The sequence below is a fragment of the Lagenorhynchus albirostris genome, chromosome 6 (assembly GCF_949774975.1).
Source record: "Lagenorhynchus albirostris chromosome 6, mLagAlb1.1, whole genome shotgun sequence".
NCBI classification, from domain to species: Eukaryota; Metazoa; Chordata; class Mammalia; order Artiodactyla; family Delphinidae; genus Lagenorhynchus; species Lagenorhynchus albirostris.
In genome coordinates, this window is record NC_083100.1 from 112,085,950 (window position 1) to 112,112,744 (window position 26,795).

The window sequence follows — 26,795 nt, forward strand, 5'->3', positions numbered from 1 at the left end:
TTCATTCTCCACATCACTGTGAATTTGTAACACAACTTTCCTTGATAGAATTATCTTAAATGTGAACCGTGTTTTAGATAAGGAAATAAAATAGCTGAGAACTATTCTCATAGTGGCAATTTGCCTCATAGCTCTCTCTCACTTCCCACCATATATATTTTATTACAGCTCTAGCTAGTGTGAAATTCAGACTCTGGGTGTGCATTTCACATGCCCTCCAGCATACGATGGAGCCTGAGGCACTGAACACAAGGGTCCAAATGCCCCAGTCTGTCTTTTAAGGTCTCCCATGGCCTCACCTCTGCCTTCCTATCCACCTTTATCTCCTATATTAATACGTCCTTCCAACAGTATGAATTTGCTGAGCATCTGCTATGTTCCCGAATATATATATCTGCCTACAAGAAGCTCAAGGTCAAGAAAGCTAGACAAGATAGCATGGGGATTTTACATGGGGGATCTCATGACATTGAAGGGCATGATGCTGTTACTGAGTCCAGGCTTGTACTGCTCATCACATAACAGGCCAGTTAATCAAGAGATGAGGTGTTGGGGCAAGGAATAGAGACTTTATTAGGAAAGCCAGCAGACAGAGAAGATGGTGGACTATGTATCCCAAAGAACCATCTCACCTGAGTTAGAATTCAGGCTTCTTTTATACTAAAAGGGGAGGGGGTGTGGCTGGTTGTAGACTTCTTGGTGCTGGAGTCCTTTGTTCTTGCAGCCTTCCACCTAGGTCAGGTCACGATGTTCCTGTAAACCTGCAACAAAACTAATGTTATTCTCTGTCCTGCAACTTTTAATCTCTCAAGGAATACATCCAATATAGAGTCAGATTTTTTCTTCTCTGTAACAAGTTGAGGGCACCTGCTTTGCAATTATTTGAACCTTAACAGCATTTGCTCATAGTAGCTACTAATGAACCGCATGTGTAGTAGGGAAGAACAAATCTGACTCCATATTAGAGCTGTTGCTTTTCCTTTTAACCCTTGTGGTTTGTTGCCTGTGCTTAGTCATGCTGGCTCTGCACCTTTTGTAAAAAAATGTTGCTATAGCCTGGAATGTACAGGATAGCCCATTCTTAGGGGTCTGACCTTTAAGAGTCCATTCATATAGTGATAAAAAGTTTCAGAAACATGTGTGTTGTTGGAGTTTACAGGAACATTGTGGCCTGACCTACATGGACGGCTGCAAGAACAAAGGATTCCGACACCAAGAAGTTTGCAACCACTAACCATGCCCCCCTCACCTTGCCTTTAAAAATGCTTTGCTGAAACACTTCAGGGAGTTCGGGGTTTGGGGGGCAGGAGCCACCGTCTCCTTGCTCGGCCCTGCAATAGACCTTTCTCTGCTCCAAACGATGACGTTTCAGTTTGTCTGGTTTCACCATGCTTTGGGCACACAAACTTGCATTCGGTAACGCATGTGGAGCATATGAAACTCAACCTGCCTCTTGGAGCTGGATATAGTACTGCCTCAAGATAGGGAATGAACTTGATCATCTTTAATAGTTTTGCACATCCCAAACTCTGGAGACTGCTGTCCAAGGCTTGGGAGTTAAAACCCTTCATCTCTTTCTCATCTGAAAAACTTCCCAAAGTGGTTCATGCCAAATATCACTGTTTGAAGAGTGCCTGTTGGAAGCAGCTGGTGCCAGCTGTCATCATTCACGTGGTGTGAAGTGCTCCTTCTGTAAGCACTAGTGAGAAAGAATATTTTTGTTTAGCAAGGCCATCATAAAATTAGACAAGCGAACCGCAATGCATTTGAGCAATGTAGTCTATAAATATTACAGTGGAAGCAAGCATGCCAGCACATTATCCTTATTGCAATCTTGCGCTTTAAGGAAAAAAAATGGGGTAGCTCTGCAAGAGAATGTGAGTCTGAATGGAAGGCAGCTGCAGAGAAAGGTACACAGCTTTTAGTAATTGTGAAAGGATGTCACCCAGTCTCCCTGTAATAGGATCTGGGGACTGCACCCTCTGGATTCAGTGAGCTCAAGGCAGTTCCTGGCAGCTGAGTTGGGAAAGCTTGTGAAATTGGCACTGTTTACTTATTAGGAAGGAATGGGATAAAAAAAATATTATCAAAAGGTGCTAGTGTGTCTGTAACTGTGTCAGCTGTTCATCTGAAGGTGAAATTATTAAAGAAGAATAAAGGTTTCCCGTGAGCCCAGAGAGCGGGATTGGAATCATATACAATCCATACTCTGTCACTGTCTCTATTTTCCCTTTCTTTTTTTTTTTTTTTCAAAAGTGCCTGGCAAGGACTTAAAGAACATTGTTATTATTCATTTGGCTGTGTCAAATTCTCTAGTGTCTTGTAACATAGAGAGCACCTTCCAACTTTTGCCAAATACCATCTAAAGACTCTTTGTTAAAAAAAAAAGGCATATAGAAGATTTATTTTTTTCTTCTCCTCTGAGGTTTTCCCCTTACTTGTTTCTACATTATACTCTTGCTAGAGTCACCTAAGTTTAGCAGCATTCAACTATGGGCCAGGTGTCATGCTAGGTTTCTTTTCCGCTACTAATTATCTTGTTCAAATCTATGGAGAACTACATTAAAATGTTTAAAATAAACTCTTCTTATTTTACAAAGGAAGGGACAGAGGTTTGCTGTGGGTGTTAGATGACTTTTCCAAGGTTATATAGTTAGTAAGTATTTTCATTAGAGGTTCATGTGCCCCCAAACAACCTGAAAATAAAAGAAATAATGTTGCCCTTTGAAAATGAAGCTAAACATCTAATAGATCTGAATGGATTATCTTGAAGATACATGTAACATCTATGCCTGGATTGATGCTACTATTTCTAAAGAAAGAATGTGTTATATAAAAATAGGTTGGTAAGAAACGAATCATAAAAAAGAAAAATCAGGCCTTCCCTGGTGGCGCAGTGGTTGAGAGTCTGCCTGCCAATGCAGGGGACACGGGTTCGTGCCCGGATCCTGGAGGATCCCACATGCCATGGAGCGGCTGGGTCCGTGAGCCATGACCGCTGAGCCTGCATGTCCGGAGCCTGTGCTCCACGGCGGGAGAGGCCACAACAGTGAGAGGCCTGCGTACCGCAAAAAAAAAAAAAAAAAAAGAAAGAAAAATCAAATAGGTAATCTTATTGTAGCTGAAGAAATAAAGACCTTTTTAACCTCAGACACTTAAAAAAAAAGAAGAAGAAGAGGAAGTAAAAGCAGACCATTTCTTCAGGGTAACCTCAAACAGAAGCAATATAAATGGCATCAATTGCACAGATCAAGATTCACTCTTGATCTCAGAAAGAGAACCATTGTGGATCCAAATACTTCTTCCCAGTAATGAATGAAGCCTATGGGGATGGAATATAAGTGTTTCCTCAATGAATCAAATACTAACTGTCCAATAGAATATTGGGATACGATGGAAAGGATCTCTTTTACGCTGTTCAACACCTTGTCACTAGCAGGTATTGAGAACTTGAAATGTGGATAGTATGATTGGGGAAATAGATTTTTTTATTTTATTTGTTCTAATACATGTAGATTTAGATAGCCACGTGTGGCTGGTGACTGCAATACTAGGTAGTGCAGGACTAGACCTTCTGCTTGCGCCAGTCTTCATAGAGCTTAGATTTTTCTCCTAGTTCAGCAACATGGAGCTGCACCTGGGCTAGTTCTGAAGACTAGGTTTGGACCTCAGAATTCAGACCTCGTGGGTGGATATGCTGCCCACCGTCCCAGCCCAGACTATGTATGGCCATGGTCTATATATTTCCTTTATCAAAGCCATTTACATCAGAAGAGAAAGCCATCACTATTTGCCTTAAATTCTCCCGAGATCCTTGCAGACCAGTGGTTTATCTATTATTCATTCCAAATGTCAAAAACTTTATATTACTTAAGAAGATAATTTTACACCTTCAAGTATTCTTTTGCTGTATCTGTCGACCAGTTTAGTGCTGCCTTCTAAATAAGGGTACATTTTGAGTAATCATGTACCTTATCATCTAATTATAGAGCATGTATAAAGCTTTGGTTTCTAATTTCTTTTAAAGAAGAGAATATTCTTTACATTTTTTATCCCAAATATTATCATATATGCTAGATTTATTGATAAATCTCTAAACACTGCCTGCCTGCATCCAAGCAGCTTGCAGTAAGAGGTTCACATGTGGAACCAACAAAACCTATGTGTGTTCACTCACTAGTGGGGATTTGGATCAGTCAGTCTGTCAGGGAGTAGTGGATTAAACCCAGAAATCCTAGAACTATCCTTGCTCTAATTTCAAGTTTGACTGCTTTCTAATATTTTGCAAGTCCAAGAAGTTTACGTAAAGGAAGAGGACATGTTGGTCGATCTGGTGGAAATATTGGGCCCTTTGTAAATTATAGCTTTCCATGTAAATTCAGGAATTGGAATTCTAGTATTACAGACCAGTTTTTGGAGAGGTTTGCTTGCATGAATCACAATCCTGGTGACTGAGGGCCCTATAAATCTGACAAGCTTGGATTTCAGTGCTTTTCAGGTTGAGAGCCCAACCTTTGGATAGGAGGCATTCCAAGGTAAAAGCCACCTAATGGGGTGTCTGCAGCCCTAGCTGACTTCACCTGAGTTCTTGTACTCCCACAAATGGCCTCAAAGAAAGACACACAGCAGGCTTCAGATTTTAAACTAGCATACTTTTCAGTGCTACCAATGGGTTAAAAGTAATCTTAAGATTTGAGCCCAACCTTATTGAATAATAGCTTCAAGTTTTAGAATGCATAAAAGTCACTTGGAAAGCGGTTTTAAAGTGCAGATTTCTGGACCCTACCACCCCAGCGATTTTGATTCAGTTCATTTGAGGTGAAGACTTGGAATCTGCAATTTCTCAGACACCCCAGGATGTCCGTGGATTGGTCTTTCAGAAATATTGAGTCAGCAGATTAAAAAGAAAAGTGTCCTTATTGAGCTCATCATAATACAGTCTCATCCAAATTTTCTCTACACAGTGGGGAATAAGATTCCTACCTCTGCCTACTGTTAATGGAATTCTACAGAAAATGACTTCTTTGTTCAAATAAGTCTGAGAAATGCTAGAGTGAGTCAAGTTACATGGGTTTCATTCCCTCAGGACTTGTGTGTATGTGTGTGTGCACGCATATGTACTCATACACTTATAAAGTGGGCGAGAAGGAACTTGATGAGAAGCAATTCACAATTTCACAAATATACTTGACCACGAGACCCTTGTTTCCACAGACTACTCATCCATATAAGACACTTTTGGAAAGGTTGCCCTGGGTATAATAAAATCAGAGTTGAACACCAGAAGGCAGTCAGTAGTGTAGAGAAGTGACTTCAAAAGCTAGCATTACAGAGAACTAGAGGGTCATCACAGACAGTAATTTTGTTTTTCCCTTTTCTGAACAAAACAAACATTTACTCATGAAGGTAATTAGTTTTCTTTTTTTAAATTTTTAAAATTTATTTTTGGCTGTGTTGGGTCTTTGTTGCTGCACTCAGACTTTCTCTAGTTGCGGCAAGAGAGGGCTACTCTTCCTTGCGGTGCACCAGCTTCTCATTGTGGTGGCTTCTCTTGTTGCAGAGCATGGGCTCTAGGCGTGCAGGCTTCAGTAGTTGTGGCACATGGGCTCAGTAGTTGTGGCTTGCAGGCTCTAGAGCACAGACTCAGTATTTGTGGCGCACGGGCTTAATTGCTCCATGGCATGTGGGATCTCCCCTGACCAGGGATCAAACCCATGTCCCCTGCATTGGCAGGCAGATTGTTAACCACTGTGTCACCAGGGAAGTCCCATGAAAGTGATTCTTGTTGCAGTGAGGGGAGGGATAAATTAGGAGTTTGGGACTGACGTAAACACACTACTACATATAAAATCGATAACCAACGAGGACCCACTGTAAAACAGAGGGAACTATACTCAATGTTTTATAATAGCCTATAAGGGAAAAGAATCTGAAAAAAAAACATATATCTATGACTGAATCACTTTGCTGTACACCTGAAACTAACACAACATTGTAAATCAACTATACTTCAATTAAAAAATACAAAATAATGATAAGAAGATTAAAAGTATTTCACGTGTATAAAAATTTCAGGGAAAATTCAGTAAGAATAGGGAATGAATGCAATGTATGATTTATTTCCTAAAACCCCAGAGGTGGGGAATAGTCTGCACTTTTTGTACCCACTGTAATGTTTTCAAAGGTGGCTTCAGACAGAATTCCAAGGGATTCCAGGGCAGAGTTCAGGCCCCATGGAGAGAGATTACAGTAGGTGACTAGTGATCTCTGCCATAGAAGTAGGAGGGAGTGAAAACAGGGTGACTTCCAACTTTTTTCTTAGCCGAGGAGGGAAAAATTAAACACAAGAGTGAGAGGTGACCTCAGTCATCTTAGACTGAATGTCAATGCCATTCAATCCAACTGAATACAAATCCGATTGATGAACAGTTAAGGATTGAACTTTGTGGCATGGATTTTTAATTTTGGCTTTTGAATATTTCCCACTAAGGTTCTCATTAATATAAGACTTTTTAGACCACATTTTCCACCCCTTTAAGTCAGGTAATAACGAATCTAAACACATTGAAAAGAAAAAAAATATAATTTTGGAAGGAAGGACTTAGTATTTTCTTTTTGGGTGGTTCTTCTGCAATCTTCATGTGCAGGTGTCATAGCATTGTAGCTCAAATTGAATTCAGAGCCTATTCCTAGAACAGACACAGAGTCAGGGGCCAATGAAGATGCTGACTGGCTGCAGTCGAAATCAAGAACTCCAACCTTGGCCGTCAGCGATTTTATCACGAGGCACTGTGTGGCCAGAGAGTGTGGTTCACGTCTCTGCTGCCTTACCTCTCAAGCCCTAGAGGAAGATCTGAACTAAAAACAGAGTGGTGGCTGCTTAGTTCCCTCCAGGAAGCCAGGTTTGCTGCTCCAGTGGACAGGACATGGACGCAACTTAAATGAGCAAAGATGTAATGTGACCTTTCTTAGCAGCTCCTGAGGTTAACGAGAGAATGGAAATGCCAGATCTGCACAGACAGGCTGAGTAGCAAACTGAGCTGAGCGACATGCACACCAAAGCTCTCTCTCCACAGACTTGGAAAAAAGTATCTGCTACGAAAAGCGAGAAAAGAAAAAACACAATCTGGGTATGTCTCACAAAACACCTGCAAGTGTGGATGGAAATAATAACGAGTTCACACTTTATTCACATTCTACAGTACCTTATTTCCTTCCCTGAGTGATTTGAGATTGTTTTTGTCTTGATTTGGCTAAAGAGGAAGTTGAAACTCAGAGGGTCATAAATAATTTCAAATGTCATGAAAGCTAGAAAGTGACTCAACTGGGACTTGAAATCGGGTCCCTGTAATCTGAAGTCTGGGTTATTTGAGTGAACCCTGTCACCTCTGTGGAGGAGCCCACACTATAGCTCAACTAGGACACAAGGGAACAGTCCCAGAAAAGGCCTCACTCCATAGCACAGTCTCCATGCTCAGAAATGAGAGCATCTGGTACACTCCCTAAGTCTCTGCTTCTCAAACACCAGCTCCAGTTTAATTGAACTGGGTGACTTTTACACCAAAAATAAGAGAACCTTATAAGCATGTCCAAATGGCTCAGCATCCTGGATAATCCAGGCTCTGCTGGTGTCATGTCTGGTCACATTATTTGTGGGTTCTAGAGGCCATGGCAGTGACCACAGCCATGAGGGCTATCTTGGACAGTATGAGACTCCCCTGGAACATACAACCTTGGAGGAGTCAGGATAATAAAACTTGGGGGGGAGGATTGATGAACCCAATCATAATCATAACCTGTGCCCTTCTTGGCTTGTATCATATGAGTGTTTTTTTTTTCTTTCTTTTGTTTTTTTTGGTCAATGAAATCCTTTTATTCCACCAAATAAAATCATAGGACTGCCTATAACAGATGAAAGCAATATTTGAAGATCAAACTAAATATTTCTAAACTTGGTCTGTGAAAACATGGAAGCACTTTGACCCAGGGGTCACAGATTACAGTCAGATGTTAGCCTCAGCACCCTTTCATGTGGCTTTTCTGTTTTGGTTGCTAAATATTTAGAAAATCTTGATTCACACAAGTAAGTAGTTCCCAACTGATACGAGTTTTGAATACCTTGCCTTGTAATAGCAGATATTTTCCTTTGACTTAGTCAGAAGAGTTCAAAAGTAAGGGTAACATTTTTTATTTCAAATTTGAGAACTGTGTGCATTCCTCATAAATACGGAAGCCAGATAAATGCCTAGTCAGTGTCATCACTTTCTATAATATCGTCACCAAACAGAAGTTCTTGTGCCTGATCCACAGCGAAGCCAAACCAACTGAAATATTGAAGTTTGGATATTGAAGTTTGCAGCAGAAAAAGGTTTATTGTAAGACCAAGCATGGAGAATGGGTGGCTCATGCCCTCCCCCACCCCCAAACTCTGCTCTCCACAAAGGGTTTCAGCAAACATTTTTAAAGGCAAGATGAGGGAGGGGCGTGGTTAGTTGTTGCAAACTTTGTGGTGTCAGAATCCTTTGTTCTGGCAGCTGTCCAGGTAGGTCTGGTTACAATGTTCCTATAAACCTCCAACAAGACAAATGTTACTTCCTGTTCTGCAAATGTTTATCTCTATATGAATGAACGGTGTTACACCTTTAAAGGAGCCCTGAGAATGGGCTATCCTATATATTTCAGGCTATAGGCAATATTCTTTTACAAAAGGTGCAGAGCCAGCATGACTAAGCACAGGGAAAGGAACCGATCTAATATGGAGTCAGATTTGTCCTTTCCTATAATATGGCATTATTTTGATGTCACATTCATCTTGTTCTTGCTTTGTTATTATGCAGGGAAAGAGCATGTGGCCAGCAGATGTTTCTGGGCTTGGCTGGGTTAAAGTGGATTTAAGTGTGTTAAAGTAAGTGTAGCAGCACCCCCTTCTCAGCCACCCTACCTGCAGGGGCCTGAGCTGACCCAAAGAGACCTGGCCAGTGCAGTGTGACATCCTTCCCCATTGATAACACTAGTATAGTCTTATCCCCATGATCACACAGTGGAAGCAGGAGACGATTCACAGCAAGGTCTCCAGGGTTAACCTGGAGCACAAAACTAGCATATTGTTAGTGTAGTGTGTTAAAATCTGATACATAACACATTGTTTTTTAAATTTAAAATTAAAAAAAACAGAAATATATGCAAAAAAAAAAAGGGGGAAAACCACTACAGTTTGCAATCCCCGGATTGAAATAGTTCTCTACTGGAGTCTAGGCCCTAGCTATTCACAGCAGTGTGAGGACCAGCAGCCTTGGCATCTGCAGGGAGCTTATAATAAATGCAGAACCTTAGGCTCTATCCCAGACCCACTGTATCAGAGTCCACATTTTTTTTTCCTGCAGTACATGGGCCTCTCACTGCCGCGGCCTCTCCCGTTGTGGAGCACAGGCCCCGGACGCGCAGGCTCAGTGGCCATGGCCCATGGGCCCAGCCGCTCCGCGGCATGCGGGATCTTCCCGGACTGGGGTACGAACCTGCGTCCCCTGCATCGGCAGGCGGACTCCCAACCACTGCGCCACCAGGGAAGCCCCAGAGTCCACATTTTAAACAAAATTTGAGAAGCCCTGAACCGGATGATAACATTGTACCCATTCATAGTGGGATCTGAATGATGTCCTAAAATTTAAGAATAAGACCATTCTAATAATCTACTGTTTGCATTTCCTGCACAGACTCAACATAACAATTGAGATGCCTTCTAAATGATGGTAAACAAAATCACTCTACTACAAGGCACACAAAACCTTTTACCTAACTGATAATGAGGTAGAAAAACCAGACCAGATTGCTCTCCCATGAAATGCAGAGCCCATCTATAAATTTCCATTCTAATGAAGCACGTCTATGCTATGGAGACAAATGGGTTGATTAGAGAAATTTGATTCTATGTGATTTAGTCAAAATGACCCACATCTGGTTAATAGGGAGTTATCTTCCCTTGTGATTTTTAAAAACATATTCTTTTATTACTTGGAGAAAGGCGAGACATATCTTTGCCTCTAAAGTAACCAGGTAGCTATGATTTGCTATTAGATTCCTGGCCTCCAGTTGCTTCTCATAGTAACAAGTATTGGAATTGGTAACACTGACAAATTCTTCTTGATTTGGAATGTCCTGTGCTTTGAAAAAATGGCTTTAGAGGAGAGCTGAGCCTCTCTTGGTCAAAAACTGGAAGAGAGCACCTTCCCATTTTGCTATTCATTCTCCACCAAAGGCTAGTGCAGGGAGGAGAAGTGGACACTGTGGGTGCCCGGCTCTGTCTTGAACCCCAGCAGGACTCCTGGGATCACCGATGTGCACTGCAAACTTATTTGACCATCATTGCTTTGTCCATTATCTGGGGGTCTTCTCAGCCACTATTGACAATTAACTCCCTGCTGTGAACTAGACTTGGAAAATTTAGAAAACTGACTTCTGACACTTTCCTTTTTCTACCCTTAATTCCTTAATATCTACATCTGCTGTAATTACAGCAAAATTCAATTATAATGAAAATCCAACTGTGGGGGTAAAATGGGATTATCGTAATTGTTAGAATGGAGAGGCACAGAAATAGGTTTCAAAAGCTTTCAGAAAAGCTATCTAACCAAAACAAGATCCATGCAGTTGGCTGCTAATTAAAGCAAACAGACAAAGGAACGAAGGCAACCTGGCTGATTTTTTTTATGTATGAGCTTTATTAAAAGACTTACATTAGTCAGCTTGCATTTTGAGGACTGTTGAAATGTTTTGTTCTTCTGTCTCTAAGGAAAGCATATAGAAATTGAAACTGACCTTCAGCTGTATAAAGGAGGGATGAGAATTCTTCAAAAGGGAGGTAACTCCATGGAGTGTAAATACATTCAGACTCATTTATAGATAACCACTTATCTGAACATTTGGGAATTCCAGAGGCCTGTCGATGGATGTTCTATTCGTTTCAATCTGTTATGGGAAAAGGAGAAGAGGACAATTTGATAGTGAGGAAAAATATTTCTATAGGTGTTTATATAAAGGTACTGAACATTTTTTAGACGGATTTCTCTTTTAACAGATGACTTTCTTTAGATGCTTTTGCGTTGGGACTGTTTTGGGGGGTGCACATGTTTCTAAAGATTGCACATGTCTAAATAACTGCAGGAAAGACAGACATTCAGGCACACACAGTTAACGATTTGGCTTATTTTCTTAGACAAAGACCATTTTCTTTAAATTTTTACAAGTGATTTAAAATATTCGTGGATCGATAGACGGTCATAATGAATGGTAATCATTAGGATTATATTACCAGATGGGCTTTGTTCCAAAGGAGCAGAGGCCTCACCCATGGAATTTTATTTGCAGAGTTTAATGAGGGAAGTTTAATGAGGGCGATCTATTAGACCTGGCTTTGAATGACTGCTTTGCTTGGGCTGGTGAGCTGGGACCTCGCTGAGCCTCCCGTAGCTTTATGCAGAAGACTCATTCACCTGGACATCTTCTCTTGACCAGCTGGTAGCATCCCTGGGCTAAGAATGTGTCTTGGGACAGCTTGACTATCAATTCCTAGTGACCATTTTCTGAGTGGAATGAGTTTTTCTTTGCTCTTGTCTGATAGCAAAATAAAATATGAATATCAGCTCATGGATATATTTCTTTCTAGTTTCATTGTAAAATAAATGACCCCCCACAGAGATATATAAAGAATAAGATGGTACGTTTATTCTCACAGTTTATTATTAACAGATTATCAATTTGGTCTGTTTACTTCCAGAACTTTTTCTCTCTCTCTAATAACAACAAGGACAATCACAGCAGAAACTACACAAGTTACTCTGCAATGTGTTTTATGTACTCAATAGTATATTATACATGAAGAACTTTCCAATGTATGTATTCATTTTAATTGCCTCATAGCATTCCATAGTGTGGACATACCATTATTTATTTAAAAATTCCCAAAATGGTGAAGTATGTTTCCATTTTTAAATTGTTAAGAATGATAACAATTTTACATATATCTTTGTGCATGTAAGAAAGCAGTTCTGGGGCATTATTCCAAGAAGTGGAATTGCTAAATCAAAGCAGATTCATAATTTAAGGTCTGGAAATGCCACTATATCCATGGCAATGGTCTTCACACTCTGCATGAACAGTGAGGAACATAACAGGGAAACACTGGCCAAGGTTATGGAGGGGGAATGTGTTAAACAAGAAGAAATACCCAGAAAAGATAAAGAAAATGAAAAGAAAAACCCCAATATTAATATATATATATATACAAGTAAAGGGAGGTAACTCTTTTCCCCTCACAATTGCATATTAAGAAAAATAAAGTAAAATCCAAGATTTCCTAGTTTTAAGGAAAAAGATTCACCTAAATACTGTTTAGGGGAGTTTAGGGCATTTTGGAGGAAATTTTGGCTAGCAGATTAAACCTAAAATTTGTTATTTTCACCAAAAAGTATCCTGTAAGGTGACAAAGAGACCCACAGAAGCGGGGGGATCAGAGACAGAATTCAGTGCTTCAGACTCAGCAAATGGAAGCCACTCCCAGGGATGCTCTGGGTACTGTGCAGAGCCTGATGGGAGAGCAGGGGGCAAAGTGGGGGGCCCAAGGTCTAGTGCTGTTCACAAAGGATGAATTTTGTAGGCAGGTTAGATTGTTCACAAGTTTATTTTTTGTTTCAAAGAGTTAGATTAAATTTCTCAGAATTACAAATTCAAAACCCTGTTGTTTAAGCTTTTTCAAAATTCAGCTTATAAAATTGTATCCTACATATAAGTCTAGCAAGTATCAGCAATCAAATCTCAAAGACTTTGAATAATGCTTAATGCCATTTATGGATTTGATTATTTAAATGCCTTCAAATATTGTAAACTACGTTTTTTTTTAAATTTTATTTTATTTATTTTTATACAGCAGGTTCTTATTAGTTATCTATTTTATACATATTAGTGTGTATATGTCAATCCCAATCTCCCAATTCATCCCACCGCCAGTGCCCCCCGCCACTTTCCTCCCTCAGTGTCCATACGTTTGTTCTCTACATCTGTGTCTCTATTCCTGCCTTGCAAACTGGTTCATCTGTACCATTTTTCTAGATTCCACATATATGTGTTAATATACGATATTTGTTTTTCTCTTTCTGACTTACTTCACTCTGTATGACAGTCTCTAGATCCATCCACATCTCTACAAATGACCCAATTTATAATGTTTTATTTACTCTCCAAGTAGTTTAATTTATGACATTAAAAAAACAGAATACCAAATATTTATCAAAGTTAAATATTCAGAAACATGAACATTTAACTTTGGTGAAGTTAATTTATTTGAGATGTTCTAATAAGGAAGATTTTTAGGTCTAAATCAGTTATATTACACTTTTTAAATTGGAGTTTACAAGGCTCATACTTAAATAGGCCAAGTTCCCTTAAAAATTACAAATATCAAATAATTATTAAGAAAATCTTTTCAAGGTTTTAATAGAATCTTGCTACAAGAGGAAAAAAAAAAAACTATCTCAGGCCAATTCAAAGCTCCAACTCTTGGCAGGTCCTATTTTATGAAAAAGGAAAAATTAGATATTCCTTGTTAGACATAACAAAAGTAGTCAATTAATGATTATTAAACTTCTTGACTTGATGCAACACTATTTAAGGTCCTAAGTAAGCTTCCTCTTAAGGGTTACAATCTACTGACATTGCTCTTAATCTTATTAAAATTCACTATAAATATGCTTAAAGAACTTTTTCAAAGTCAAGAATGCTAGTTTCTTCCCAGAAATATGCATGATATAGAAGTTTCTGGACAAGATCACCTTTGGGACCTTTTTTTTTTCTTTCAGTACCATATTCCTTCTTCACTCAAAAACATTAATACTAAGGCTTTGATTATCTTAAGCTGTTGATACTGAATTTACAAATTTTGGGGATTAGAAATTTTATGCCTTAAATAGGCACTTATTATGCAAAGAGATGAACATGCAGACGTTATCCTTGTTGGTGGTGCTCCTGGACCACTCTGGCCCCTATGCTCAGTCAAGTGCTCCACACCATTGATAGTGGGCTGGCCATGAAGTCTGTATCCTTGTATTCAAAGACAAATGTATTCCTGAATGCATTTTCCATTTTGCTTAAGACCGTGATGAGTCTCTGCATTTTTCTATATTTGTAAGATTAGATAATTCTTAAGTTTATGTTAAATAATAGGTTAAAGTTTTGAATTTTTGAACAGGCTAAAAGGCTGTGTCTGGCTTGCATTAATAACTTATAAGGCCCTTCCACCCAAAGCAGGCAGAGTCTAGAAACAATCTCATTAACTCAGATAGACTTAGCAAACACAGAAAAAAGTCTTTGTTATCTGAAAAAATTAAAATAAAAACAAGAGCAGAGCAGGGACAGGGGTCATCTTCTTTACTACTTATTTAAAGATTTCACAAATTAGTAACAAAAAGTGGTTGAAATAGAATCTTTCCCCACCCTTCACCACTGCATGAGATTTATAGAGTAAATTATATATCATATATATATATGATGATATATGATGATATGATATATATATGATATAGCATATCATTATGCTAATTATATAATAAATATATACTTGATTCTCTCCTGTGGATTTATTTATTCCCAACTAACCCATTTGTCATGGCCATCAAGACCTCTTCTCCCACTAAAAATATATTTTAAGAACTCTAAACTGACAGCTCCAAGTTTGCTAACGAGTTTCTGAAATCAGCGGGAAACTGTGTGAAGCCCCCCCTCCCTCTCACCCTTAGCAGAAGTGATGCTCTAAGATGCATGCTTGGAGTTCACTTTAAGGAGATAGATCACATGACATTTGGTGGTGGAAAGGCTGCACAGTGCTTGAGAGTACAGGATTCAGTGACAGGAGGCATGGCTCCATCACTTCATACACGGACAAGTTATTTACACTCATCTTGTCTTACTATCTTCATCTATAAAACAGAAAATAATACATTAAAGCTACATCTCAGATGTGATCATGAGCACATGTTGAAGTTTCCTTTCAAAGGGAAAGACTTCAAGAAAGCCAAATCCACAACGCCCCAATCTTGGTGGAGATATTTTGTAGGAGACTAACCATGAATGTTTGGTTGAATGTGATTAGGTTAGTCACAAGGCTGGTTAAAGATCATTGCACTCTTTAACATCTGGTTAAAGGTAACAAGAGCTAGATGGATAAATTGAATTTCCCAAACAGACTTTTTATCTCATTAAAACTTATCAAAAATTGTACACAGACTTATCAGGAATGCTTAAACATGTCTTCAAAGGAGCACGAAGTTGCATCATTTCAAAACCATCTCCAATTTGTAGAAAATTATCTCTGTAAGTGCTTCAGAGATTGTACTTACAAGTAATGAAAAGAAATTGCATCATTTACTCGTAGCCTTAAAGGCCACTGAAGAGGATCGCATTCCTGGTGTCCATCTTACTTTTTCCCTCCTGCATCTGGGTTTCTGTCTCCTCTCTCTAAATTGCTTCTTGCCTGTGGTTGCACAGAAGGCTCCCTTTACGTGTCTCAGATTTCTTCACTTAAGAAAAGGTGAAGCTCTTTGTCTCCCCTCTACCCCACTCAGCTCTTATTGTGCTGCTCAGTGTCAGGCAGGTAATAGTAAAGGTGAGATGATAGGCTGTGGTTAGCTGAAGAGGCTTAGCTAAATGAGGACAGCTTTGGCTGGCTATTGCACCCCAGACATACGAAGTTTATTTATTTATGCAATCAACAGCCACTTATTGAGTGCCCACTCTGTTTACTACGTTGCATACTCAGTGAACAAAATAGAAAACAACTTATGCCCTTATGGAGATTATATTCCTTTGTGGGAGGACAGGTAACAAATCATAAACTTAATGAATAAGCAGAGTGTATATTGTGTTAGAAGACAGGAAGTGCTAAGGATGAAAAAGTAAGGGAGGCTGGGAAAGGGGATTGGAGGTGCTGAGTGAAGGAGAATTGCAATTTTACTTTATAATTTTCTTTTAATTTAAGTATAGTTGATTTACAATGCTGTGTTAGTTTCAGGTGTACAGCAAAGTGACTCAGATATCTATCTATCTATCTATCTATACACATACACACTCATATGTGTATATATATATATATATATATATATGTGTATTCTTTTTCAGATTCTTTTCCCTTATAAGATATTACAAAATATTGAGTATAGTTCCCTGTGCTATACAGTGGGTCCTTGTTGGTTATCTATTTTATATATAAGAGTGTGTATCTGTTAACCCCAAACTCCCAATTTATTTCTCCTCTCCACTTTCTCCTTTGGTAACCATAAGCTTGTGTTCTATGTCTCTGGGTCTATTTCTGTTTTGTATGTAGGTTCATTTGTATTATTTTTTGAAATATTCCCACATATAAGTGATATCATATGATATTTGTCTTTCTCTGTCTGGCTTATTTCACTTAGTATGATAATCTCCAGGTCCATCTTTGTTGCTGCAAATGGCATTATTTTATTATTTTTTATATCTGAGTAATATTCCATTGTGTCTATATACCACATCTTCTTTATCCATTCATCTGTTGATGAACATTTAGGTTGCTTCCATGTCTTGGCTATGCAATGAATCTGTTGTTTTTTTTTTTTGCAGTGAATAGTAGTGCATGTACCTTTTCAAATTATAGTTTTATCCAGATAAATGTCCAGGAGTGGGATTGCAGGATCATGCAACTTTAAGTAGCATGATTGTGGCAGGCTTCCTTGAGAACACCATTTTATCAGAGACAAGAAGGAGGTGAGGAGTGGGCCATGTAGACATGTGGGGGAGAGCATCCTGGGCAAAGAGAACTTCAGTGCAAAGACCCTGACAAAGCAGCATCCCTGGTGTGCTTTAAGGACAACAAGGAGTTCAGCATGTCTGGGGGAGATGTAGAAAAGGGAGAAGAGTAGGGATGAATTTGGAGAAGTGATGGGAGTACAGATCAGCAGGAGCTGGTAGGTAGTTTAAAGATGTTGCTTTTACCTTGATTAAAACAGAAAGCCCTTGAAGGGTTTCAATCTGCCTTAGATGTTAATAGGATCTCTCTTGCTTTTGTGTTGGGGACATACTGAAGGGATTGGAGATGGAGGCTGGTAGACCAGTTGGCTGATGATCACAGTTGTTCAGGCAAGAGATGCTGGTGACTCAGACTAGAGTGGTAGCAGGAGGTGATGAGAAGTGGTCAGATGCAGAACAGATTCTAAAAGCAGAGCCAGAGACATGTACTCGTCCCTCAGATGAGGGCTGTGAGGGAAGTGGGGGGGACTTGCAAGTGTTGGGGTCTGGAGAATGGTAAGTATGGAGTTGCCCTCCTCTGATAGTGAAGGATGTGAGTAGAGAACTTGGGGGGCAGGAGGCAAAGTATGAGATCAGAAAGTCAGGTTTGGACATGCAGTTTGAAACATCTGACACCCAAGTGGAACTTTGAAGCAGGCAGCTGAATTTATGGGTCTGGAATTCAGGAGAGAAGACTGAACTTGAAATATAAATTTGGAAGTCACTGACATGGAAAATCAGGAGATTTGCAATGACTGTTCTCAGTAATCTGATCTTCGTTTAAGAGAAGCTGAAAATTCATATTGATTCTTTGAAACTTTCTAAATTATAAACATATTGACTATATTTTCCAAAACTATGTTGATTCCCCCTGCTTTCTTAATGCTTTTCCCAGGATTGGTCTGCTCCAGCTGGAAACTTGTGCTTGGCCTCAGTGAAAGCTAAGTTAGGGAAAGAACCACTCTGATCTTTCTCAAGGAAAACGGCAGGGGTCCCTTTGTTCTTCCTAATGCCCGGGGTGGGGGTGGGGGCGAAGTGTATTTGGCAGAAAATATGCTTGCCAAGATGCTTGAAACTGGACTCTAGTCTTTGGAGTAGGTCAGTCTCTCAGTATTCTGTAAAACACTCTCTTCTTTGAAGAAGCTTATCTAACTGTCTCCCTTGCTGTGCATCTTTAAGGAGAAGCATTTTGTTTTCCTTCATATCTCCCTGCGAACAGGAAAGCACACCACCAAACAACTGTGAGCCAGAACCATATGCCACGGAAGGCTGGACGGGACCATTAATGAGGTCCATGGGCCACTCTGGACAACTCTTCCGCCCACTTCATCTCTTACCTGGGTGGTCCACAGCTCCAGCTAGCAATAAGCCTTTCCTTTTGGAAGAAGTTTTGATTTCGGGGAAAATTATACTTTCTCATATAAAACTCGTATAACGCTTTTTTCCCTGTTATATTTTTTTCTTTTCTCCTTCCATTCCTAATTCTTTTCTGCCTTTTCTTCAACTCTTTCGTTCATCTCCCTTCAAATTATGCACATCCTACTTTTAGAGCGATGCAAACAGCTTCTGATGCGTGTGCCCTGCTCTCCGAGTCCTTGCTGGTACACATCATGATGCTTCTTTGGGCTTCTGAAGAGTATGACATCAACAGTTGTGTTTCTGCTGAAAGCTCTGTTTATTAAACGTCGTACACCACAAGAAGGCACATCTGATTCAGCTATATATGAAATATCATTAGGATTTTAGAAGGTAGTTGTTCAGCATGATTATCTCGTAGCAAATTGAATTCAGTGCCTTACACCTAAGATTGTCACTGTCCTCACACTTAATGAGTTCTATTCACTTGCGTAGTTCCACACTGGCCTCTTTCTGTGTTCATGTCTCAAGTGCTCAGTGTATACCAAGTAGAGAGAAAAAGAAACAAAACACCAGTTAAAATGAACTGATTAAAGAACACGGAAATTATACTCCTAAAACTGCCCTTTTTAAATAAGCCAGTTGGGGCTATACATCTTTTATTTTGAGTGTCTACTTTACTAATGAGTTTTTCTAATCACAGTGTGCATTGAACCAAAATGAACCAAGCTCAAAGGCAGCCCTGTAAGTATTCATTCAATTTTTTCTTGTTCTAGGAATATTAGATGCTTTTCTTTCCCCAGGTACTCTTTTTCCCTCTCAGAAATACATCATTTTTTTTGAGTGACCATAAACAAATGAATTTCTAGCCTACATATTCGTTGGTAAATTGAGCTTAGTAACACTGTAATACAAGGTCTGTGCGAGGCTTTTTAAGTATGTTCAAAGTACCCAGCTAGTTCTTATACTTTTCCACAAGATCCCTCCCCCTACACGCCCCACTTAGCTTGGCAATATTGAGTTTTAAAAATACTTTAAAGTGTAAAATTGTAAGGAAAAATGTGTTTCTATTGCTGTTTGTATTTATAGGATGCTGATTTACAAAAAGTTAAGATTGTTAGTTGGAAATAAGAGAATCCCAACTCAAGCTAGCTTGAATACATAGGGGGTTTTCCCAGAAAGATCTTGGGTTGTCTCACAGAATCTAAGCTAGATTAAAACAACCAGCCCTCAGAAAGTTCAGGGATGCAACCTAATCTTGGAAACAGCAGAGACCCGCCATACAAATATTGTCAGGATTCTCTCCATCTGTCTTTTCTGCTGCATTCTGGACCTCAGCATTTTTTTCTCTCTCTTTTTCACTGCAGATAAGCTTTCTTCTCATGGCTGAAAACATGGCCAATGACAACTTCTGAGTTTTTATCTTATAGCTTCGGTCATCAAAAAAGGGGCTGATCTGAACTTTCTTGGTGCCAAAACCAAAAGAACTAGAGGATAACTACCTACTGACCTGGCTTTGCTCAGCTTTCCATCTTTAAAGCAATTAACTTTTTCTTGGTGGAGGGAGGGGAACAGTAATACCATTGTTTGTCAATCATGGAATCTGACTCGCGTGTGTGTGTGTGTGTGTGTGTGTGTGTGTGTGTGTGTGTGTGTGTGTGTGTGTGTGTGTGATTGGGGGAGGGGAGTGGGATGGGGTGGGATAGAGCAGCCATAGACATGTCATGTAAGAATTTGAGAGGTTCAGAGGGGAAAGATCTTGAGAAAAGTGCACTGCAGGAGAAGCAGTATTCAGAAACAAGCAGTTCTGGATGCAAAAGAAGAAAAGGTGTGGAGGAGGGTGGGCCTTCACAGGCTATCTATCAGGGCACGCCCAGAGGCAGAGGTTCTTGCTTGGAGTTTGCTCCTGAGGACACTTTTGCTTCAAGTTTATCTAACTTCCCCACAGCACAATGTTACTGGTGTCGGGGGTGGGGGGGGGGCAGAAACCTGTGGTTCATCTGAGTAACAAGCCTGTTTCTTTTCCACCAAGCTGGGTGGGGGAATCCAGAGGAAGGGTAGAATTTGCAGTAGGGAAGGGCTCATGTTTTGGTTTATTTATTGATTGGTTGGATTTTGTGGTCATGTTCCAGAGCAAAATTGCTGAGTCCCTTCCCCCCCTCCCTGCTTTTTTCTGTGTTTTTAAGCCTTAGCTGGACACCATGGAGTTATCAAAAGGTTTTTCCCAAACAGAAGCCCTGTCAGCACAATAGTGTGTTTGCTGTGCTGAGCAGAACATTTCTAATAATATGTCTGGACATATTAAGGAATATTCGTTTCTGGGCTTTGAAACAATCATTGCTGGAGGGTTTCCTACCTATGTAGGACACTTAGGGTAAATCATCTTCCTTTTCCTTTCCTCACATTTTCGGAGGCTGCACAATGAACCCTTGTGTTGTATTATACCACTTCTGTGATTTCGCTGTTTATTCCCCATCCCTGTTGAAATTCATGAGATTTTACTCTTCCCGTAAAGATTGTTTTCAAAAATTTCAGTGTTTAGAATTGCTTTTACTCTTAATCTTATTTGTTATACATATTGAGCACTTGCCTGGTTATTTTTTAGGAGAACAGTACCCGGAGTGTAGAGATTTTAAATCATGTATGTAAGAGATGAAGAGAATTACCTAAAGACACCATGTAGTAAATTGCTGAGCTGGGATTTGTGCTCAGATATATATAACCCTGAAGTCTGTGATCTTTGTCGAGAAGAAATGAATGTTGCCTTCACTCCCCTTAGCCCAAGTGACACTTAACGTTTGTCCTTGTTATGCTTCATATCTTGAATTTTCACTTAATCCAGTCCCAGTTTTTTTTTTTTTTTTTTTTTTTTTTTTTTTTTTTTTTTTTTTTTGTGGTAAGCGGGCCTCTTACTGTTGTGTCCTCTCCCGTTGTGGAGCACAGGCTCTGAACGTGCAGGCTCAGCGGCCATGGCTCACGGGCCCAGCCGCTCCGCGGCACGTGGGATCCTCCCAGACCGGGGCACGAACCCGTGTCCCCTGCCTCAGCAGGTGGACTCTCAACCACTGCGCCACCAGGGAAGACCCCCAGTCTGTTTTAATCCTTTTTGCTAACATCATTTGTAGTAGCTTTATGATAGCCCGTTAATATTATGTACTACAACTTTCCTAAGAAATCTTCTCATGTTGGAAACTTACATGGATTCATCACGGCATCATTGTGAATAAGGATAATTAGTACACATAGTTTTATGTTTTGAAATACATCCTAAAGATAGAGCCATCTAAGGGTGATTTCTGGGTTAACTTATATGAATGTTTCAGAGAGTTTTTAAAGTGTATGGTGAAAATATTTTTCAGAATAGTCATACTGTTTTCATTATAAGTAGTAAAGGCTTCATTTTAAGGGTGTTATTGGCTCTGTTAATAATTATAGAATTTCCTAGTATGTTAACTGAACAGATACCATCTTTTCAAATTCATGGGGAGTTTAAAATAGATTCCTGGCCATCACCCAAAAGAGAAGCAGGAGGATTACGACCTCAATTATTTGCCCCTTTCCCCTTTCCTTTAAAAATGCAAAACCTTTTCAAAATGCAAAATTACATCTTTGTCTATTTTGTTCTACAGTAAGTGAAAAAACCTTATAAATTCTGACCACTTCAAATTAACTTTAAGTCAATAAACATGTGCCCCAGTGTTGAAATGCTTTATTTAATTGCTTAAATCAGCCCTGAGCCTTTCTTTGCCCAGTAGTACCAGGTGGACCCACCTCTTATGGTGAAACCATTGTCTTATGTTCACGTATTCAAGTCTCACTCAGGAATGGGAGTAGAGCAGACCGATTTCTACCATTCATGTAGTTGGATATAAGACGTTTTTGTTTTTCCCCTTATTTCAACTGATTTGGTTTATTTTGTTTGATTTTGCTCCATCTCTCAAGGTGTTTGCCAAACTACTGTGAACATGGAGGAAGCTGCTTCCAGTCCTGGGTGACCTTCTACTGTAACTGCAGTGACACAGGTTACGTGGGCGCCACCTGCCATAACTGTGAGTAGACTCTTGCCTACCCACAGTAGAATGGGCAAAAATCCACGAATATCAGGGATAACGTCAGGATATATTCAACGTGGGGTGGGCATGTTTTATTCATTCCATGTGTGTTTCTTTCTTTTTTTTTTTAATTTTTGGCTGCATTCAGTCTTCACTGCTGTACACGGGCTTCCTCTAGTTGCTGTGAGTGTGGGCTTCTCTTTGTTGTGGTGCGGGGGCTTCTCACTGCAGTGGCTTCTCTTGTTGCAGAGCATGGGCTCTAGGCGTGCAAGCTTCAGTAGTTGAAAAATGCGGGCTCAATAGTTGTGGCTCTTGGGCTCAGTCGTTGCGGCTCACCAGCTCTAGAGTGCAGGCTCAGTAGTTGTGGCACATGGCCTTAGTTGCTCCACGGCATGTGAGATCTTCCTGGACCAGGGATCGAACCCATGTCCCCTGCATTGGCAGGCAGATTCTTAACCACTGTGCCACCAGGGAAGTCCCCAACGTGTGTTTCTTGAGAGCATACTCTATGCCAAACACTGTGGTGAGCATAGAGGATGCACAAATACAAAGCCATATCATCATGAAGCTCAAGGTCTACCAGGAAGACAGACAGGAAATAGGATAAGTGTTGAGGTAGAGGAAAGACAAGGTGCTGTAGGCACACAAAGAAGAGCTCTGAAGTCAACTGCATTTTCTAGATGGGCTAAGTTAGGCTGTGCAATAAACAACCTGCATCTCGGTGGCGTAAGTAATGAGCAGTTGAGTCATGCCTGTGTTACCTGCATATCACAGGTCTGCAGGGGACCCTCTTCCAAAGGTGTTCTTATTCTGGGAAGCTGACAGAGACTCCATCATCTGGAATGTTGCCCTGTCAGGGAGAGGGATGCACAAGGAAACATGTGTTTTTAAAAGCTTCTACCTGGAAGTTTCTACTTGGACGCTTCTACCTGGAAGTTTCTACTTGGACGCTTCTACCTGGAAGTGGCAAATGTTACTTCCACTCATGGAATCATTGGCCAAATAAAGTCCCATGAGCACCTAACTTCAAGGGGGTAGGAAGTGTCATCTTACCATGGTATCTGAGACAATAGAACCAGCATATTGGTGATAAGTACTGACAATGTCTGTGTGTCCATGTTGGGGAGGCTTCAGATAGAAGGTTTGAGCTGATCTCGTGATAGGAATGTGGCAGACAAGGAAAAGAAAACAGGAAACTGAAACTGTAAGTAGTTTCACATGGCGGGAGAGTTCTGACAGTAAATGGTAAGAAAGGAAGCAGGAAGTGAGGAACCCGGAGCACACAGAGAATAAGGGGAGAGGAGGAAAAAGTAAAGGAAGAACAGCAGTGCCACAATTTCCATAATTCGATAGTCCTGTCAGGGTCACCAAACAAAAAAAAACACATGACAAAATAGAAAAGGTTTGCTGTTTGGAGAATTGTATATCAAACTGTGTGAAATGAACTGTAAGTTTAACTGACAAAGATGTAATTGGAAGGTGCTGGCTATAGTTGTAGGAGATTTCACAGAAAATGTGAACTTCAAAATTGACTTAGAAGGTAGAGGAGTGGGAGAAGGGCCTTCTGGAATAATGTTAGAGCCAAGCCAAGGCTGGACCTATTCTGAGGACTTCAAGGAGACTATCTCTCAGGACCAGATCTCACCTGTTTTCCTTAAGTCCTTGCTGTTCCTGGCATGACACTCAGAATGCAGAAAGGGAACGGTAGATGCCAGCTGGGCTAGAATCAGACTCTGATCCAGGATGAACAGCGCTGATGCTCTCATCCCTGCAGACCTCTCAGCCATTCTGTGGCCTCTTCTATGCCTTGTAATGTAACATTCACCAATGGTGACCACAGAGGAGGCCAAGCAAATCAGAGAAGAAATAGCCCATTGGCCATCATGAGATGACATTATTACTGTTAGCTGCCTGTAGAAGTGAAAAACACTGCCTGGCTTTATAATGATATAACTTACTTAAAATTTTCTATTTAGAGATTTGGAACAGTGAACAACAGACTGAGAGAGATTAGATTTAATTTTTAGCAAACTCTTACACTTGAACAAGGACAAAATTTTAACATGCTGGAGCTTGTTTTTGCACAGATCCTGTAAAGGAAAACTAACAAAATCTTGTGGACCATTTTAGGGCTAAAATTACAAGTTTTTATTTAAGATTCTCAATGAATACCAATCTATAATTTTTTAACAAAATTAATTAATTAATTTTTGACCATGTTGGGTCTTCGTTGCTGCATGTGGGCTTTCTCTCGTTGCAGCAAGCTGGGGCTACTCTTCATTGCAGTGCACAGGCTTCTCACTTCAGTGGCTTCTCCTGCTGTGGAGCACAGGCTCTAGGCACGTGGGCTTCAGTAGTTGTGGCATGCAGGCTCAGTAGTTGTGGCACACAGGCTTAGTTGCTCTGCGGCATGCGGAATCTTCCCAGACCAGGGCCCAAACCCGTGTCCCCTGAATTGGCAGGAAGATTCTTAACCACTGCACCACCAGGGAAGCCCCCCAATCTATAAATGTTGAGTCCGGTTCCAGAACTATTATCCCTAAACAGCCAAGAACAACATATACTTGGACAGATACATTGTAGGACACATACAGGACTGTCCAGATTGTATGGACAATGCTCTTGTAAGAAGCTCTGAGGCAACCAGAGTGGCCATCAGTTTAATAGTGAGATGAGAGAAACTTGAAGATTTAAGTCAGAACTATCCAAATACTGGCCAAATCATATGATAACATTCCTATGGTTTGTAAATCTTATTCTGTTCACTTTCTCCTAAAGTAATTTAATAATATTTTGAGAATTTCATCTCTATGGATGCTCTCCTCCTTTAAATTTATCCATCCATCATGCTAAAAATAGAAGATTTCCAACTCTATAAAAAAAGCATGAACTTAAAAGTCGATGGATGTGAGGTGCTGAGTTTTAAAGGAACACTGTCAAAGTTGATGAGCAGGAAACTTAACATACCAAGCCTTAAAAATCTCATTCTCTTTTTATCCCCCTTTCTGTGACATTACTCAGGGTTTATACCATGGGCTGCAACACTATTAAACCCCTCCTTCCCTTCTGGGCACCCAGCCAGGACAGATCGGAGGTGCTTGGGTGGCTGTGAGGTTTGGATGCCTATGCAATTCAAAAATTTGTCTCCCTTTAACTAATCCCTCTTCCTCCCCCCAATTGGGTGAGGGGCACTGTTTTGCGTCACATGTGTAAATTGAGTAAATCAAGTCATGCTTTCCTGCCTTCAGAAAATCTGTGTCCCAAATGTAGGGCATCAGAAATGAGAGCTGCTAAAATACAGAAAACAGAACGGAGGATCCCCTCAGGTAAAAGCAAAACAAGCAAGTTCGCAAACATGCTAGGGTGGAAATGGTAATGCCCTTGGTGTGTTGGGCTGTAATTCCTTGAAACAGTCATGCACAATCAGAAGAGTCGATGCAAGACCTTTAGATTTGTAAGACATTTATAATGATGCTTAAAACTTGTAATTTCTTGACTACTGGTCTTTTGTCTTTTTGTGCTCTTTAGGATTAGTTTGGTTTTTTTCATTCTCAGTGCATCCTAGTAAATGTGAACCAATAGGACTAATGACAGATATGATTCGCTTCTTTCTATCTCACTTTGTGGATAAGAGAGGGGTCTGGCTGAGGAGGAAGGTATGACGAACTCTAAGGAATGGTACAATGAGAATTCCCAAAGTCCTTAAACATGGTACGTTGCTGTTAAAAATAGGTATGTCTGGGCTTCCCTGGTGGCGCATTGGTTGAGAGTCTGCCTGCCGATGTGGGGGACGCGGGTTTGTGCCCCAGTCCGGGAGGATCCCACGTGCCGCGGAGCGGCTGGGCCCGTGAGCCATGGCCGCTGAGCCTGCGTGTTCGGGGCCTGTGCTCCGCAACGGGAGAGGCCACAACAGTGAGAGGCCCGCGAACCACACACACACACAAAATAATAATAAAGTAGATATGTCATCATTGCATTTCAATTTTCTTTCCTCCTTACCTGATGACATATAAAGAACTTGGGTACACAAGTTATGTTACTTGGGTACACAAGTTATGTTACTTTTCAAACACACTTGGTTCAAAGCCTCCTGCTTAACAAGTTATGATGATTATGTGGGCAATTCCTCTCCAATCTGTGGCAGCTTCCCCACAGAAGAAGGAAATATGAGACCATCACTTATCCCATGAACTGACATTAAACATTATGTCTGTAAGTTGCTTCGCTCAGCAACTTTCTCCCCTAAGTTGTATCCTATTTGCCAGAGGGAAAACTGAAGGTAAAATAATGTTTTCAGCCCAGATTAAGTCCTGGCAACCCACCCAGTGATCAGAGCCTTCCGATCACCAGAGCTGGTTATTGGTTTTCTAAAATGTGCACGTTTAGAAGGTTGTATAATTGAAGCCAAACTACTGAGTACTCAAGGTATATCTTGGCCATGGTATATTATGAATCCAAGTTAAGATTAAAAGGAAGAGGTTTTGTTATGGGAGCTTAATCATAGATTAGTCTACAACATAATGATAAAGTGAGGTGGGTATTATTATTCTCCCCATTTTATAGATGAGCACACTGAAGCCC

At 40.3% G+C, this 26,795-nt stretch overlaps 1 protein-coding gene across 2 annotated transcripts in view; it reads left to right on the forward strand.

Annotated features, from left to right (window-relative positions):
- CNTNAP5 (contactin associated protein family member 5) overlaps nt 1-26,795 on the forward strand; it is an 882,476-nt gene that overhangs the window by 538,163 nt on the left and 317,518 nt on the right. For both annotated transcript variants that reach the window (XM_060151536.1, XM_060151538.1), the window contains exon 11: nt 22,105-22,211. In XM_060151536.1, the coding sequence (XP_060007519.1) occupies nt 22,105-22,211 (107 nt within the window). The remainder of the gene's footprint in view (nt 1-22,104; nt 22,212-26,795) is intronic.